This window comes from Synchiropus splendidus, chromosome 16, assembly GCF_027744825.2.
Source record: "Synchiropus splendidus isolate RoL2022-P1 chromosome 16, RoL_Sspl_1.0, whole genome shotgun sequence".
NCBI lineage: Eukaryota > Metazoa > Chordata > Actinopteri > Syngnathiformes > Callionymidae > Synchiropus > Synchiropus splendidus.
Genome location: NC_071349.1, coordinates 10,422,446 through 10,441,695, shown reverse-complemented (window position 1 = coordinate 10,441,695; position 19,250 = coordinate 10,422,446). Strand labels below are relative to the sequence as shown.

The following is a 19,250-nucleotide window of genomic DNA, read 5'->3' as shown; positions in this document are numbered from 1 at the left end:
ACAAACAACTGGCCACACTAGAACCATTTATCATAACTGTGGCATCATCCGCGTCACATGTTTTACTACTGTAGTAAGTTTAAACGGCCAGTGCAGAGGTTGCACAACGTCCTCACACGGCACGATGGTGAAAATGCTGACACAGACTTCCTGGCTGACCAGAGTCACATGATTAGGAGAAGCGTCTTCATGGGTAATGCAAGTGATCCACGCTGAGGTAGGAACTGATTTTTGAGAGTGTATTTTTGACTCTACCCTTTGCCCCGGTGCATGAAAGACAATGGCTTTCAAAGCCTTTACACAAACGCTCGTCTATGAAAAGCAAGTGCCTCCGAGAGAAAAAGACAAATCCAGTATCCAGTGCGTGGAGTGTTGCGAGCAAAATGTTTATTTTGGGACCAAAGATGGGTCAGTGCAGCACCTTATCCTCAGCACTGACAGAGATCCGAGGCAAAACAGGGAAGAAAGGGGGAGGAAACTTGGATCCAATCAGCCGGTCCTCAAAATAAGGGCAATTCCGTTTTTGAACCATCTATTGGTGCTGTCGGACCGTAGCCTTTCTGCCCTCAACATGTTCTCCTTGGAACCCGTTCCTGCACTGAAGAAGATCCAGCAGGTTTCCTTATTCGAGACACGTGACACACTTATGGTGACTGCATCGAACCGCAGGAGGGTGATCCAGATCTACTCGGTGAGCGTTGACCGCTGGGATGTGGTGAAGGAGATCCCACTGGGTCAGGACGCTCTGGCTCTGGCTCTGGCTACTGACGGTCCGAGTCTGTGTGTGGCGACGCCGGACAAGTATCTCCTGTGTGACGTGGACAGGGGGACCGTCCTGGAGCTGTTTCCTCATCGTCACAGCCGACAGCAAGTCATCGCCACCTCAGTCGGCGGAGGAGAGTTCCTGCTGAACGGACCTCAGTCTCTGGGTAAGAGCTTAACTCTGCTCTTCTGACCCAGGTTTTTATATTTTACAATATAAAATAGATTACATCACCTTTATCAGAGAAATAATCTGGGGTAAACTTGAGCAATGATAATATTTCTGCCACCGTTTTTGAGTGAAATGAAAATTAAAACGTCAATGAATTAAAAGCATCATCATATTTTTCCTCTAAATATCACACGTTATATATGTTCCATGTTCAAAAGGGCTGTATTATTCAAAGTGTTCCATGTTTTACTGTCATAAAAAGGGTTTTATTTGACATTAAAAAAAATGAGGTTTGTTATTCAATTGGATTACTACAGAATTTCAGATTTGTTTTTTGTTTTACACAGTCAACTACTCTACAGGGCAACACAGTTTACAGTCTAAAAAACAAATCTATCTATGAGATACAGGGTGGTGTTTATAAGCTTAACTGACCCTGTCCCACCACTGACAGAGCAAATAAGTCACATCGAACTGTGTGGGAACTGACCTGCTTCCTGGAAGCGTTTGATGATGTCATCTGTGATGTCACTTGAAGAAACCCTTTTGCATCAAATTCAAAATTATACTTAAAAAAAAAAATCACACTGTATTGTATAGTACCAAGAGCATTATTTTCATAAAGAAATTAACGAAAGTTCTAAGCGAATATGTTGCAGGACATGCAGAAAGTTCTTGGTCACACTGACTGAGCCAAATGTGTCATTCACCTCCTTCAATGAAGAGTTTTGATCCTTTGAAATATATCTTTGAGCAGCTCAGCTCTTTGTGGCACTAATGGTGGTGATAATGTTCGATTTGATGTTTGTAAATATGTTATGTGATTCTGCTGGCTGACAGCAAGCGACTTCATCAGCGCCTGAGCTCAGCACCAGCATCTTGCTGCAGGATATTTGTTTCTGTCAAGATATCACTTGCCAGTCTCGCTCCCTCAGGCGTGTTTGTGATGAGGACGGGCATATGCCAGCGCCCCCCCCTGCAGTGGCCCGCGGACCTGCTGGCAGTGGGAGTGTGTTTCCCTTACATCCTCACACTGCAGCCTCGAGCTGTGTCGGTCTACAGCCTGTTAGATCAGCAGCACAAGCAGACAGTGAGCCTGAGCAAAGCCACAGGTCTGTCGTCCACATCAGGTAATCCATCACCCAGCCATTTCTAAATGAAACATGAAAACGGATGAACTTGTCTGAGTCTTCCTGAAATCAATCTCCTGTCAGGCGGCGTCTTCGCCTTCACCGACAGAGAGGTTTTTCGCCTGCGCCAGGCTCCGCTGGAGGACCAGGTCCAGGCGCTGGTGAGGGAGGAGCGAGCCGAAGAGGCCTTATTACTGCTGGACGCAGTTCAGATCCATCATCCCGTCCACTCGCACAAGGTGAATTGATGGACGCGTAGTTGCGATGAAACAGCCCCTCGGTGTCTCCTAACAAATCCAATCTCCTTCGCTGAGAGCCACAAAATGACACAAATACATCCATTTCTCTGGTGTTTACTGGAGAGGCGACAGAGTACCAACTGGAATAGAAACATTATGAGTCACTGACTGAAATGAGCTGGATGACACTGCAGCACTGACTGCTCCACTTTGTTTCTCAGCTCCATGTTTTCCAAACTTCCTGTATTTACCTCATCCATATTTAAATCGTTTTTAAAAAGCTTCTTTACCCTCCTCCACCTGAACCTCCACAGCCACACCTCTCCTCCTCGTGTATCACTTCCGCTGTCTCCTCCGTTATCCTGGTACCTCCCTTCAACACTCTTTAGTTCCATTACATTCATTACAATTAATACATTTACATTTCAATGCTTAAAGCAGCTCTAGGTAAGAATGAAAATATTAGCCTTTGGCGGAGCCACAGGTAAATGAGTGTAACTGCAGGCTGTCGTAAAGCTGGGTCTCCGGTCCCGCACCCATCCCACGTTTGTTTATGAGGGATTTTGGACTATTCAAAATGAAACCTGTCATCTCAGGAAATCTGAAAATAATCTATTTGTGTCTAAATGTTACACATTGTTGCTTTAAGTCAAATATATTTCAAAGAATAAGCAATTCTGTCCTCACGTGTAATAGTTGTAATATAGTTTAACTAAAAATAAAAATACATTTATATAGATAGACAGATAGATAGATAGATAGATAGACAGACAGACAGACAGACAGACAGACAGACAGACAGATAGACAGACAGACAGACAGACAGACAGATGGATAGATAGATAGACAGACACACAGACAGACAGATAGACAGACAGACAGACAGACAGATAGATAGATAGATAGACAGATAGATAGATAGACAGACAGACAGACAGATAGACAGACAGACAGACAGATAGATAGATAGATAGATAGATAGATAGATAGATAGATAGATAGATAGATAGATAGATAGACAGACATATAGATAGATAGATAGATAGATAGACAGACAGACAGACAGACAGACAGATAGATAGATAGATAGATAGATAGATAGATAGATAGATAGACAGACAGACAGACAGATAGATAGATAGATAGATAGATAGATAGATAGATAGATAGATAGATAGATAGATAGATTTATTAGAGATTTATTTTATTTAGAGATTTATTTATTTATTTATTTATTCAGCTTTTTTTGGTTGAGCCCTGCCACTAGATGACCTTTTACAAACGAAATGTAAAAATACATTTAAATGTCAATATAATTTATCAAAAATGTAATTATTTTACAGTGGAAATAGTTTTATATTCCGTCCTGATTTATCCTTTTTGCTTCTCCAAAAACACAGCTGGTGTGAGATATATCAAAAGCATAAGTCAGACATTTTTCCCCCCAGGAGCTGCGGAAGTCCCTCGCGTGTCTGGCCGGCTTCCATCATTTCCACCAGGAGAGATTCCACGAAGCCAAAGATCTATTCGTGTGAGAGAAAGTCTGACAAGTGTAAGGAGCTGCAGACTCTGAAATCAATACTCATCATCCAATATAAAAGTCAGGGCGAGCTGGACCCCAGAGAAATCATCCATCTCTACCCCGGCGTGAGGTCAGTGCTCCTCCAAGACTTTCACTCCGGGTACGACCAGGACGACAAGTGCAGGGACCTGCAGACGCGCTGGAGAGCGGACCGAGGCTCACGTGATGGTTACCTGACCTTCCTGGGGGACTTCCTCTCGACAGCCAGAGGGACTGAGGCGGCCTTGCACTGCAGTACGGAGGTGGACTCTGCCCTCTTGAGGCTGTACACTGAACAGGGAGACTCAGAGCGACTGCAGGGCCTGACTTCAGCTCCCAACTCCTGCAGCCTGGACATGTGCGGCCCAGTGCTGGAGGAACACAACAGGTAGCATTCAGTTCCTGCCACACTCAGCGATTTTACTGATTTTAGTTTTTTATTTTTATTTTTTAGATATTTCGCACTGGGGCTTTTATATCAAAGCCACGGGAAGTACACAGACGCTCTGAAGGTTCGACTTTTACAGCCCATTTTGGCTTAAAAATACGTGTTTTGTGAAGCAGTTTTCTCTTCCAGATATGGATGAAGATCGTAGATGGAGATTACAGTGACCCCTCCTCCTCTGATGTGTACGGACATATAGTGCGGACCGTCACTGTGATGGAAGACAGGGACACTGTGTGGATGTTGGCTGACTGGATTCTCCTCAAAGATCAAGAGGTATTTGTTTTTAATGAAGAAAAACTGGGAAGAAAAAGTGAAAATTACGTTTAATCGATGAATTATGATTTTTAGACGAAAGGTAATTTGGGAATTTCACCAATATTATTATCATGTTATGATCACTAATAAAATACTAGTTCATGAAAATGTATTTTGGAGAAAATACATATTTAATTATTAAAATTGTATTAAACAAAAATAATAAAACGTATTTTTAAAAAATCATGTCAAAATAAAGTGCAGAAATCATTTATAAGGAGCTTAAGAGTGGGTTAAAGCCGGATTAAATCTGAGGTAAATATTGTATAATGGGTTATTTTTCAGAATAAAGGTTAAGAAAAATAATAATGTGATAATCCAAGAATTTGTCTTGTGCTGACCCCACTGGGGTCATGTGAGGGCAGTGAGTGGTCCAGGAGCAGTCGCTTCCTCAGACCAGGCTCCAACTGCAGAGGGCAGAATTGCACCAACAACTGTTGAGCACCTCAGCATCATGACCCTGCTCCAAATGGCTTGTGTGCTTAAGATCGGGGTGCAGATCTTCATGGAACGTCCAGATCCGTTGGAGGCAGGAGACGTGTTGGGCCTCCTGGAGAAGCACCCGCTGGCCTTGACTCTTTATCTTGAGTTCTTAATTGTGGACTTTAAAAGCGAGGTGAGTGCAGCGCCTCGAGAATTGAATCGTCCGGCTGCGTTATTGAATTTCACTCATAATTTATGTCGGTAATCTGCCCCCAGGAGGAGACGCATCACAGCCGCCTGGCTCTGGCTTATGTTAGCCGCGCCGATCTGGCCGCGACCAGAGACAAGCTGCAGCTGTTTCTCTGGGACTCCAGATTCTATAGTGTGGCCACTGTTTATGGTATGTGGACTCACAAGTGCTGCTCATTCTTGGCACAACATGGATCACAATTGGTCGCTGATATCTTTTGAGTTAGCTTAGCCATGGGTGTCACGCTAACAAAGATATTAAATGCTGAAAAAACAGTCTTAAAACTGTGTATAGGTTCACAAAAAGCTAAAAGCTATCACATGAATTAAGTTAAGTTGTGAAAACTTGTCATAGAACAGCACATATTTACATGTTTATTTAGTGCTAAGCTAATAGAAAAGTGACATTATAAGGCTTATTATACTCCAGTTATTAGCGACATTGGCTGATGGATAACTGCGTGTGTTACAGAGCGGGTGAAGGAAACGTCTCTGCACTTGGAGAAAGCTATTCTTATGGGAAAGACGGGTCAGCACTCGGAAGCTTTGCAGATGCTTCTTCGTGAGACAGGTGACCCCCAGGTTGCAGAGTTCTACTGCCTCAGGGCCGCCCAGGACCGGAGCCCAGAGTTCAGGACTGCTCTGCTCCTGGATCTGCTCCAGCTCTACGTGAACTCAGAGAGCTTTTCACACTCTGCCGTGGACTTGCTCCGCAAAAACCTCCTGTTGTTTCCTCCTGAGAAGGTCGTCCGCCTCCTGCCTGACTCCTGGTCCGTGCAGCTCCTTTCCCATTTCCTGGTGGGATCTCTCCGGGAAACTCTGCACCAAAAGAGGATGGCTGCGCTGCAGAGGTCTTTGAGCCAGGTAGAACTCTTGAGGCACAAGGCCGTGTGGGTGAGTCCGGGACTTGCTTTCCATCCAGCCATCTTTAGTCACTAAATCCTTTATTGTTTTTCAGATGGAGACCGCGAAACCTCATTTCACCATCGACAAACTAAACATCTGTCAAATTTGTCAGAGAGACTTTTCAGAGTATCAGTTTGTCTGTAACCTGAAGGGTGAGGTCACACACTTGAGCTGCCGAGGCACAGAGTCTTGAAACAATTTCGGAATATAACAAAGGGAATATTGACCTGACCAGGCTCCAAGCCCGTAAACAGAACCCCAGGGGTCCGGCTTCCACCAGCACTTCATCATCATTAATAGGCAATAAAGAAAATAAAACCAAGTCGATCATGGGGATTTTCAGCCAAGTGAATGGATTCACAGCTTCATTATTGTCATGCACAGGAAATATAAGAACATATAACATGACTGCACTCCCCAGTTGGTACACTAGGGGGTACAGTTGTGATCTCCCTGTTGTACGTTGTTTTTGTCCAAAACTTTATTAAAACTTTTTTTAGCATCTCATATTTTTTGTCTCTGTTCGTAACTTTATTTAAAAAATAAAAACTGCTGGACTATTAGAATTTACTTCCTTCCTTGGAACGCTCCAAGGCAGATGTTCAAGGTGAGCGCTCACTGAGTGAGTGACGCTATACTTACTGAACCTCACTGTCGAACAACTAACTACAGTCTTCCGTACCTTTGAGTTATGAAAGAATTTAAATCATATTTTCAAGAAAGTGTCAGTGGCTTCCTTCTGGATCTAAGAATCTTTTCTAGGCCTTTGCTGCCCCCTGGTGAGCCAGCCATGCTACATTCAGGACCATCAGAAAATCAGTTGTATGGTTGGCTTCAGAGGTTTGCTGCTAGTTTTAGCTGTACAATTCTCTTGCTAAGATTGTGCTTTAAATGTCGTACGACAAGATAGAGTGAAACTCATATTGAGGGTAGAAATGAGCTGCTTGGCAGAGGTGCGTTCTCTCTGAGTGTTTTTCAAGCTAAATATATTTGTGATGTGTTTAATCCCAAACTAGTTTGAAGCTTAACTATGTTTTCCACTGACTGCCTGTCTGTCTGTCTGTGTGTGATCACGGTCAAGAGCCAGGAGAATCTTCTCCCGTTCCAGTCAGACTGTGTGTCATCTCCTTGAACTCACAACAAGGATTCCCATTCACACTCCCCGTTGAGACAAATACATCATATAAATAACTGGTTTTAAAATGCGAAAAGAGCAAACAGGGCATTTTTTCAGGGCGGTGCGTCTGAGCCGCTTCCTCAGACGCTGGAGCTATAAAGTGCTAGTGGAGGATACTCAGGGGTCTATATTTGTCAATCAGACAGTGGTATTTTACATGGAAACCAGCCGTGGTCAACCTGATGACCAGTGGGAACGCGTCCGTCCCATGTCGCCGTCGCATATAAGCATTCAGTCGACCAAAGTTTCCACAAAACTGCCTGTATTTGTCAGCATACAGCTGGAAATAGAGGAAACGGTCAACAAGCCTGGAGCTGCGCGTGAGACTGCTTGAATCTGTTGAGTATACATCCAGGAAATGAAATAATAGAATGAGGCCAAAGTATTTTTCTAGCAAGTCAGAGCAGACGCATTGGTTTGCTAAAATGTGCTGCAGACTTCTGAAGGTTCTAGCTTGGGGTGAGCTGCTAATTACATCGTAGATTAGATGAGAACTATGGCCCTGCCCGGGGGGAGGACTTGCTCCTCTCCATCTCTAAATAATGAGGCTTTTTGGCACGATGTCGGCACAAAGGCGTCGCAGGAGCTCAGCTCACTGAATTCATGTGAACATTTTAAAAGAAGAGAACTCGAGCTCACTGCAGTCTCCAGCACTAGACTGACTGTTCGCCAGCTAATAAAGGCAAAGGTCAGAACCCACTTGTTTATGGAGCTGTTGTAAAGCTGCATTCATCACCGGACACCATCGCACTTCCAAATTAATGCTGTGCCTGGACAGAACCATAGGTGTGAACTCCATAATCTCCTCTGCTAAATGGATGGGGACTAAAAGTGATCAAATTCTAATGAGATAGATTGAGGAATTGGCAGATGAAAAAGGGAAAGACAGACAAATGCAACGTTGAAAATGATGCAGTGCACGTGCCAGTCCTGCAGGTGGGGCTGTATCTCCCTGTGTCTGTTTAAAAACAAAGAAGAAGGCACGTTACAGTGTAAGTCAAGCTGTAGACCAGGGCTGAGCTATTACATTCCAAGGGGCCACATTGTATACACAGACTCTTGTAAGGGGCTTGCGACCAAAAGGGGAGAAGAAAAATACTCTGGAAATTTAGTGGCTAAAATATCACAAAACAAGGTGAAAACAGAGGAAAAATTTATAAAACGAGTGATTTGATGATACATATTATTTCCATTTATACCCAATACCCAAAGGGATCATAGATACTGTAAGATATTCTGAAGTGAAACTTTATGTAAAACTAAAATAATGTCACCTGTTTACAAGCTAATGTATGTATTTTATTCATATTTTTATGGACAAAAAATGTTAAATAGAGCATTGCTCATTAAAATAATATAATTTTGTTTCAGATTTCCATTCAACTATTCATAGCTTTGGGGGAAGAGGAACATATGAATATAATCATTACTTATTTTAGCTCTTTATTTTCCTACCTAAAAATAAATAATGGGCTACATTTAGAATTCAGTTGCTAGTGAATGATGCAAAAAAAGCAATTTTCATTCTGATCTCATAAGGGCAGCATCAATGAAGGCAAAGGGCCACATAGGGCCCCCGGGCCGTATTTTGCTCAGGTCACATGCTAACAGAGTGAGAAGCGTTGAGGTGGGATCGGGATGCTGCAAGCCATTGGTTTACAACTGATTTTTTTTTTCCTTTCTTTTCAGGGGATGTGGCCATGACAGGGCGACTTACGACCGGGATCGGTTCCGACCAATCGGTCCTAAGTCAGATTGGACGTAAGTCGAATGCCATTCAAAACAGCCGAACAACATCCTCTGTCCACCATATTTGGGAACAGGGACCTTAGCAAAGGCTTTTGGTTTTGCAACCTTGTACTGTACTGTATTCTGTACGTCATTTTAGAGATGGAAGCTCAAAATTTTATATTCCAAGAATCAAGCATTTTCAGTGTGCCAACTGAGCAGACTCACCGCAACAAAGCAAACACACTGGATGCACTTCCAATTGAGTGCCCTCAGAATCCCTGCCCAGGCTATGGTCCTCTACACACGCTACCAAGATCCATATAAAAAGAAGAAGAAAGCGGCAAAACGATAGGAACTGACTGGGCAGAGGTTGGTTGTAACTTAGGTAATGGATCATTACAAAGATAAACAAGCAAATACAGATTGAATCGTAAGTACAACAATATCTGACAGCACTGAAGACATTTTTGAGGTATAGTTGTTGGGCCCCACACAGAGGTTTTGTGCTGGACTGAGTCCAACCATGATGGAGTTCTGCTGTTTTGGGGTGGCACCGCAGGAGCGAGACCGCTGGGCGGATCTACACTGAGGTTATCTCCCACCCGTGGACATCCTCGAGGGGTTGTCTAGATGTTTTTCTCATCTTTGATGTTAAGTCCCAAGTAAGCGAGCGGTGAAAATAAATAGCCACAAGGACAAATACACCTCCTACCTAAAATAGAGCCGGTGCAGTGAAAAAGTGTAGGTTTCTCTCAGGATTTTATTCATGAGGTGCTTAAATTTAACGTCTAGAATGATGGCGTCCATGTGTGAGGGTGAGCCTGCGGGTGACGGTCAGAAGGTCACACGTGAGGGGAGTGGATTGGACGTGAGGAAAGTACAGCGGGTGTCCGCACATTATAAATATCCACTTCCACAAACTCAGCTGGGGAAAACAAGAACATTTTCTTCTTGTCTATATTTACAGAGAAGTGTCTGAACAGCCGGGTGTAATTGTTTACATGTAAGCGTGGGTTTGTTTTATGTGGCGTTTACACTTCGACGTACACAAGCTGCTCTGGGATCAGGGTCTTTTTAAAGATCAAAAGATTGTTATTTTTGTTTTGCTTTTTTTAACTTCGATACATTTTGGGCGATAACGGCGAGCTAGTAAAGGGTTCTGCAAGTCTTCCTTGCTCACTTGTGAGATGGATAAATTAAGTTCTCGGTCATTCCCACTCTCAGCTGGTGGTTTGAACCCCGCTCCTTCCTAGTCAGTTATGCCCCAAAACCATAGTTTTATATATCAAGGTTACATCCAGGGTGATGCCAGGGCAAAACACTAGGTTATATTATGCCAGTTTACCACCATAATCCCTGGTTCTATGACCAATTTGTTTCCCCCGGTAAACAAACCAGAAGGGGAAGTGATGGTTGTACCTATTTGCATAGCTATACGCAGCCGGTCTTGTGCCACAGATGGACTTTTCCCAACCATCTTGCCTTTTTTTATGCTTCTATCAGACGGGAGGTATGACACGTCTATAGCTTTAGGTAGAAAAAGGTAACATTTGGAAAACAAGAAGTCAAACATAATAATAAGAACGTGGTTGAGGAGACAATAAGGAAATCGGCAAACAATATAAAATGCGAGGCCACCTGAAGAAATACGTCCTTGTAGGTAGGAAAAGGGACAAGGCAATTCTGTCCTTGGGTTAAGTCTGAATTCAAATCATGAGCCATTCACATCACGTCGAAAAGCTATTGTGACGGTATCTAGCATGCAAGCACCACCTCTTAGGGAAGCCTCTCCGGCCACTTGATTCCCTCACTGAGACGTGTGGTTCCTGTGGGCAAGGCAGATAAATAGAGACGGACAATCCATCAGACTCCAGAGGTCTGACTGACGTACAGCATGAGATGGCTCAACCATACAACAACCTAACCCACAAACCTGACATGGCTATTGAATCAGCTAGGCAGCCCTCTGAGGCTAGCAATACTTTTCTACCAAGCCCGAATCGTTACGGTTTCCATATGCAAGTTAACATCCGACTTACGACCGGAATCGGTTCCGACCAACCGGTCGTAAGTTGGATTGGACGTAAATCGGATGCCATTCAAAATAGCCGACGCGAGGGTTATAGGTGCTACTGTAGTGATAGATCACTGTGTGTGAGTGAGATGCTGGATTACTGTGCTGCTGTAACTGTTGTACGCGATGCCGGGCTGCTACGTGTCGCGCTGGTCGTAAGTACGTGTGGACATAGGTCGAGCAGGTTGTAAGTCGGATGTAATGTCTCAATGATAGGTGAGTTCAGTCCAAATCTTGCATTGATGATGGAAGATTCATATCAGGGTTCTGGTCTGGACTGTCCTCACAGTTTGAGTCCCAAGATTCCAGGCATGGACCTGGAAAAACCTCAAACCTTGCTGAACCCAATAGGAGGCTGATGCACAATAGCTGAGAGGCTCCACCCTTGTTCAATGTGAATAGTGGTTATGGTTTGTGTTTTCAGTAATGTGAGCAAACATTTCAACTGGAGCATGAACCTTGTGTCTGGTGAATCTGGGAGTGACAGCCTATAAAATGCTTATTAAGCCCATTGAAAATTGAGTATATGACTTTTTTTTTTCCCATCAACATCATATTTATAGTGACAACCACTAATGACCCCATCATGACGCATTTTTCTGTCCCCATGCGGTCGACGAGAGACAAGGAGAATCCTAATCTGCCGGGGCAGGGCTAATGGTACGGTAGCGGAAAACCTAAATGATTGAAGTTTAATTTCCACTTTCCCCCAAAACACAAATTCTATACAGCAGAACAAGCATAGGAATAAATAGCCCATGAGGATGATCAAAACGCTTCTTTTTAAAAACTTCCTACGCTCTCATTTTCAAGGCTGGCTACCTTGGGGTTTGGAACGCGGCCACTGGGAGAGCTGTGAAGGGTGCCCCACTGGAGACAGCGTAGGCAGCGGCCGCGACCACAGACACCCACCCTGGCCTGCTGTTCTCAGGCTCCCACACACCAACTGTACAATGTATCCCCGAGCTGCTTCCTGTTCTATTTGATAACTCATGTTTTGTATCCGATTCTTAAAGTCAGAAGTCATCAGTGGTGACCACAGACCTCTCTGCATTAAGAAATGTCTGGGACCAGCTAAAAACTGGGTTATCGGGAAGTTGCTAAAAAGACATGCGGGAACCGAATGAGTCACGCTGGTCAGACTGATCTCAAACTGTTACGAGTGGGAGCATCCCGAGTTCACTAAGGAAGGGTGACAGCAGAATGTTTCCGAGGGCATCATCAGAAAATGTTCCCGGCCAAGGCTTGATACCATCCTTCTTCGGCAAAAAACATCTTCTTTTGGTATGTCCCGCCAGGGGCTGCCTCAGAAAGCCAGTGTCCGCCAACTTAGCCTACCTTGTGCGCCTGCCCCAACCACAACTGTCCTCCTTTATCACATCCATGAACCTCAGTGGCTGTCTTCCTTTTCTGCTTTAACCCAGTAACAAACCATTATACAGCCTGAAAGCCCAACTTGAGTGTTGCCATTATTGTGGTCCAGCTACTGTACACAGTGAGGCTATATTCGAAATTGGATTGGTCGAAGGAAAAGTCCCATTGACATTGGCATTAGCTACAGGAGCAATCCTGATTCTATCAGTTTTTGATCTGTGGAAGAAAACCAGGGTGAAAAACGATTGATATTTTTATCTAGAAATTAAAAAAATAATAGATAAATGAATAAATAATAATAATTTAAAGTAAATATATTGGGCTTCAGCGCAAATGAAACACCTCAAAATGTTTTAAAGAAATGCTAAAAATAAAACTGGATTTATTTATGAATGTATTCTCTATGGTGGTGAGTCTGTAAAACAAATATAATCAATTTATTATGGATTTTGGCATAACATTATAACGATAATATTTTATCATTATTACGTCAATAAATATGATCACTATTACATTATTAGATGCTAAAAAAATGCTTTTTTCCATCATAAATTGAATGAAAAAAGAGATTTAATAAAAGTGAATTGTGTGTATACTTGCATGATTTTTGACATGTATAAATTCTTCAGATATTGTTTTGGATGATATCCATGATCTATTATCTGTCATGATCCGCTATCAAAGCAAGAATAAATGTTAAGACAAATGAGTGGCGATTCATTCGACAGTATATTTGATGATAAACTAAAAGAGCCACAACAGCACGCTGCACATCGTAAAACCAACCAAAATAAAGTTCTGACAGGGACTCTGGTTTTCACTGCGGGGGCCCTGATAGCTTCTAGATTCTATCAGCCACATCTGTTTGTGATGTGGTCGTTGATGACAGAGCGTGTGCCGCGGAGATTTACTGTTACTGTACGCTGGGAAAGTGGAGCGCTCAGGATTGTGCATAATTAGACGCGTAACACCAAGTCTCTCCCCCCCAGATGAACACACCCTTCACACCGCAAGTGATGGGCCTGCCAGTTAAAAATGTCCCAACAGCCCCTGCGGAGGTAAAGACGCAGCCAGGCTGCTATCTCGCTCCCGATGTTCAACCCGCACAATGCTATTCTGAAAATGGATGTGTGCAATTTTAGCGATGGAGCAACTCAGCCCGCTTGATGCAAGATGAAATTATGAGGTTCCTATCAAAGCCTCACTCACAGCGAGTACTGATCCAGGAGGGGCTTTCTTCCCAGACACCTCAAAGCATCTTTGTGCGGTGGAGGAAGGTCTAACATTTCCATGTTTATAACCTTCATCTTACAGTTTTACGGTCACAGTACTTCGAAAGGACATGTATGAATGCAAGGAGGGAATTAGTTGGACATGGTTTCAACATTGACCTCTTCGTGTTGATCATTCCAGTCATGTCAACGTACCCTAAATATAATAATAATGAATAGGCTCAAGCTAAGTTCTTTCGTCTGGGTACGCAGGGTTTTAAATTTTGGGCCTTGAAGAGCTCATTGTTATGGCTCTGTCGGGTGCATTAGACCCAATTCTCTGGTTGTTGGGAAGCTTCCAAAGGGGTCTTATGTTACAGTGGGATGTTCAGTGAGACCAACTGACACTGATCTATTCAATCTTTAGTCGGAGGACGGATAGAGAACAAAGACCCAAAGGCCAAGCTCTTAGTTCACTGGTTAATATTCATTCCTACGTTCACCTATGGTCACAAGGTGACACATATGGTTTTGACCGAAGAATGGCGCCACAGACTTAAAATGAATTTTCCGCTCAAAAGGTCTGGACTTTTGTTGCCAACTTTGTTCCTCATTCAGTCAATCGTACTCTAGACCGGTGATTCTTAACCACAGGGCCGGGGCCCAACCACTCAGTCCAATACATGAGCCATGTATGGTAGCAGTAGTGTGTCACTGAATTGACTTGGCAGCTGCAAATCTGTGACAGTTACCAACTATGGAGAAGTTCTTGAGAAGAAAAAAAATGATAAAGTGATGGCGCCCCCCAACAGTAAAAACTGTTCATGAAAGCACCTGTTGAAACAGTTTTGAAAATGTATTCATTTTATGGCAATACTTTCATCTACACATCACGTATATCTTCTTTGGAGACTAAAATATATTGTTTTTATTTTATGATATTTATTTTTTTTAATTTATTTTATTCCAAATTCCATTCACCTTTTCCAATTTTCTCAACAGTTTGCATCAAGTGTATTTTTTTCTTCAGTAAATTTGATGAATATGTCTTCCACCTGGTTCTGCTGCTGGTTGGACTTCTCAATTACAAATAAATATCTTTGCGAAGATCACAGGACCTCAGTTCTCGTGAAAAGCATATATTTGCATAAGCCTCGCTGCCAGTCAGTGTCATGTACTAAAATGTTAGAGAGCAAAACTGCGCTCCCTTCAGGCTGCAAATCATTGGCACAAGGCTGAAGTAAGTTGGCCGTCACATAAAACGTTTACTGTTTTTAAAAGTCGCGTTCTTGTTTTTCGCTAGTTAGAAGAGAAGCCATACAGCGATTCTTTCAAAACCTGAAGTCGACCAAAATTTGCAAACAGACAGAGATAAACACCGCGATCCCAAACCTCCTCAGTGGTGAAAAGTGGTGAAAATATCTTTACAAAAACTCCACCTCTGTTGTTCTTTGTTGTTTGTTTGAGCGATCATAAGCCTGAGGTTGCCCAAAGTGAAGCGAGGGATGACGAGATGATGTGTCTGCCGTCGAGCTAGTCTCAAGATAGCCTCTCTATTTAGTCTCCCAGCTAATGTAGGTGAACTGAAGAAGGCGGCGGCGAAGTCGGGCGCTAATGGGGTCTCTGTTGTCTGTCATATAAAAGGCATCTCTCACCATCGGAATGCCTTGTGTGTAAATAAACCATAGCGAAGGTGGTCTCCTGAATATTAAACATCTGCTCTGAAGTGGTTGCGTTCTGTTTCACAAGGCATCAGCTTGACGGGAGCCCACAGGGTGATGGATTCTGAACCAGATGATGACTTCACTGTGGGTTGAGCTCGTGTGGGTCCAGATCGAGCCGTGAATCAAAGAGCAGTCACCACTGTGGAGTCAGCCCAGTGAATCACAGTGACCTAAATAAAGCCCTCCTGCTCCCATTGTCTAAACACCCAAACCCATAACCCGTAACCTACATGGTGTATGTTTAACATATTGCTTAACCAAGCAACAGAACCATGGCAACAGACAGAGGAGAAAGCTTATGCACTTAGAATCCATAAAAGTGCGTCTGCATGCTGCGTTCCAGTCCTGAGGCACAACATCCTTTTGCATTTTTCAGCAGTTTGGGAATCTTTGTGCATAAGGAGCGTTTGATTTGGATCCCTGCATTGTTTTTGTTCTCAGATTCTCTTTAATAGAAGCTTTTGGATCTGGTTTACTTTGCAGACAAGCCCTGGCAGAAGTACGTCTGTCGGTCAGTCGCTTCTCAGTGTCAAATGCTTCTAAAATTCCTAGGGAACTTGGCAAGCCAAAATGTAACTTCATTAACTGATAAAGGATATTTGCATTTGAAACACATGTGGAAATGACTGACAGGAGTGACGGAAGCAGCTTCAGTGTAAGGGCAGCCCCATAGCTGACACAACAAGAAGCAGTAGTGCCGTAGTCGAGACCAAGACCCCGAGGCCAAGTCAAGACCAAGACAGAGGCCAAGCTGAATACAGAAGTCACACATTTATTTCTTACTATCAAAGAAATGTTTTATCTAAATATAAATGTTTTAGTTCAGTCTTCGTCTCCATCTCTGGTTTGGTGCTCCAGACTACAACACTAAGAAGCGGTTAAGCCTCGACCTTCTACAAAAATAAATAGAGCTCAGTATTCCCACGATTTTGTCATCTATTTTTCCCGATAACTAAAGTCACCACCATAAAAGTTTGCGGGTTAGTTTGACTCATTTCCTCAAAAAGAAACAACAAGATTGGTGCAATTTGGGGGCAAATGTGTCTATATTTTCCCTTCTAAATTGAATTAAGATTAAGTCTGTGCAGATGGATTGGCGTACTAGCTTTCTCCGCTGACCAATCACGTGTCAGGTGGTTTGAAAAACATCCCAGCCGTCAGCTTGGCTGTGAAAATCTCTGCAGCTAATTGCAGCACTTTAGCTCCGAGGCAGAAGCCTTCAAAGCTCCAATCAACTTTATGCCTTCATTCTTCTGCGTGCTGGAAAAAAACAGATTCCAGCTGGCAGCAGAACTCAGAGTAGCACAACACGCCGTGCAGCGTTTACTCCCCTGGTCACAGAAGCTACTCTGGTGTATAATATCAGGCTGTAGCACGCTTCCTACCTTTAATTTAGAGAGGGTGTTCCACAGTCGTGAAACCTGTAGGAAGATAATGGTGGCTGAAAGTATAGCTCGGGAAGGCGGGGAATATAATTCGCTTCATTTCGACGAAGCTTACCACTCGTCTGTGAGGTATGAATGGGATCAACTCAGGGGCTTCACACCAAGTGAAAGGCCTTTGGAAAACACATGGAGCGTTTTTTGGCTCGGGGTCTGTCGGAGAGAAAAACAGTTAACAACAAAGCCGCAACACAGGACACTTCTCTGTTATTTCAAGACTTCATATTTGACTGCAAACTTACTGCGGAAACTACTTGAAGCTTTCAGTCAATTCGCCTTCTTTTCCCTAGAAGGGCACTTCTGACCATGGATTTCAATTATTGGTCTCTTTGGAGATGAAAAAAATCCAGAACTAAGGAAAAGAGAAAAGAGAGAGCTAATTTTGCTAGCCTTCAAATTAGCATTCACTTGGATTTTGAGTGGGCTATAGGTGGCGACCTATACATATAGGTCGAGCGACATATGTTCTAGGTGTTCGGTCACAGGCAGGTCTAGGGTTGAGGACCCCAATTTTTTGCTGACTGAATCAGGAAAGGTCTTTCCTTCCACCTGGTGAGTCCAAGGCAAAATTTAAAAAAATAACATAAAAAATAAAAAAATTCTGTTTTGTGCACGTACAGGGGATAAAGAATTTTGCATCTTGCATTTTTTTGTCTTGACCATCTGTGTATAAGAAAATAGTTAGGCAAAAAGCCCTCTGAAATAGGACAGGTCCATCCCCAGCAAAACCTTGCCATCTTTCATTCCTCACATACCATCAGCCAGTTGCCTTTTTTGAAGCCAAAAGCCACCAGCTCCTCTGAGGCCGCTTGCTTGCACTCCATTTCAAAATGTAATTCTGACTGCCCCTCGCAGCCTCAGGCCTCCCAAGCAAGTGCACCAAATAGCAGGGAGTCAGAGTCACTTTTTTGGTCGTCCGCTGCATCCATTTAAGCTACCAACATGACACAGCTCCAGGACTGCTCCCGAAGTCATTCTAAACAGTGGGTGTCAAACTCAGCCTGGCGAGGGACCAAACTTGCAAGTCGCACGGCGAACAGAATTATAATTACTGAACGCTCCATTCCAGCCGAAACAGAATGTCATTCTCCATTTTAATTATCGGACGCTAATCCGTTTTCGACTTTTGCTGTGGAGGCGATCTATATGTATTTAAAACCCTGGCGATCCACATCAAATGACTTGGCAGGCCGGACTTGGACTGGAGTTTGACATGTGAAAAGATGGATTCTCTGATGTTTTATTTCAAACTCTCAGCCTTCCAGCTGCTTGATGCTACCTACACGACTTGAGCTTTGGAACGGGTGTCTTTTCGCTCATCTGCAATTACACTGGCAAACTGCTTGTTAGCATGGCGGTTACATGCCCCAGTGGCGGCCACTTTTGGTTCTGGCAACTAAAATGTAGTGTACCTTGTTAAACCAGGCGATGTTAAATCAGTCAACTGCCTTCGGGGAGCCATATTTAGGCTGTGTTTTCCCCAATGGAATGCACGAGTTTCCACCGATGGAGAAATTTGCATTTATGAAAATGACCTAAATGAGTGGGATGGAATACGTTATCTGCCAGTGTGGAGTCCCATCTTGACTTCCCAGCAAGAACTTGTTGACCTTGTTTCAATCACAGGAAACAAGTGGATATTGCAATTCTCCGTTCATTTACTCCCATTGTGTGAGGCTTTTTTACCCTGCGTCATTGCCGTACATTTATTTGAACTACATGACTTGATGCTATGTGAAATATCTTCGATAGCAAGATGAGCTCAGTGGGGCAGAAGGTGCTGTTACTGTTCGTGGATATGCTTGCACAAAGCACACAATTGGTTTGAAGAAGAGTTGTTTTATGAATGCTTTCATGAATAGGACGATCATGATGATGTCATAAATGGGGGCAAAAGTCTGACTGCATACTTGCAAATCTCAATTGTGGAAATGACTTGGGAGTTTCAATAGTTCCGTTGTCTTCATGATTGTTTTCATGGCAGTTCAGACAATGGAGGTGGAACTCCAAAAAGGAATGAAAGACAGCAGTGCCTGATCTACACTCATCTACTTTTTGAGAAGGAGAAGCTAAGTGTCAGGTAGATGCTTTGAATCATGATGCCAAGACAATGCAGAGTAATCCCTGTACAAGTAGCATCCGACTTACGACCTGCTCGACTTAAATCCACCCGTACTTAGGACCATGGCCAGCAGCTTATTTTTATTTTTATTTTTTTATTCAATGTCTGGCACCGCAGCACGTAGCAGCCCGGTATCACGTACGACAGTTACGGCAGCACAGTATCTCAGCATCTCACTCTCACACAGCGA

General features: G+C 43.4%; 1 protein-coding gene across 1 annotated transcript; it reads left to right on the top strand.

Moving 5' to 3' along the window:
* The first annotated feature begins 232 nt into the window (after positions 1–232).
* On the top strand, positions 233–6,671 carry si:ch211-266g18.9 (transforming growth factor-beta receptor-associated protein 1). The gene is made up of 11 exons (XM_053845531.1): positions 233–929; positions 1,870–2,064; positions 2,149–2,303; positions 3,752–3,834; positions 3,905–4,252; positions 4,319–4,376; positions 4,442–4,585; positions 5,115–5,243; positions 5,327–5,450; positions 5,772–6,193; positions 6,258–6,671. The coding sequence occupies exons 1-11, from the start codon at positions 281–283 to the stop codon at positions 6,396–6,398; spliced, it is 2,448 nt and encodes an 815-aa protein (XP_053701506.1). The 5' UTR covers positions 233–280; the 3' UTR covers positions 6,399–6,671.
* The last annotated feature ends 12,579 nt before the right edge of the window (positions 6,672–19,250 follow it).

What these genes read in the sequence shown, in the direction of transcription:
- si:ch211-266g18.9 (XM_053845531.1), top strand. Translation starts at nt 281, where the DNA reads ATGGCTTTCAAAGCCTTTACACAAACGCTCGTCTATGAAAAGCAAGTG. An exon ending in GAACGGACCTCAGTCTCTGG is followed by an intron (nt 930 to 1,869) that starts GTAAGAGCTTAA and finishes TCGCTCCCTCAG; the next exon opens with GCGTGTTTGTGATGAGGACG. An exon ending in ATCCCGTCCACTCGCACAAG is followed by an intron (nt 2,304 to 3,751) that starts GTGAATTGATGG and finishes TTTTCCCCCCAG; the next exon opens with GAGCTGCGGAAGTCCCTCGC.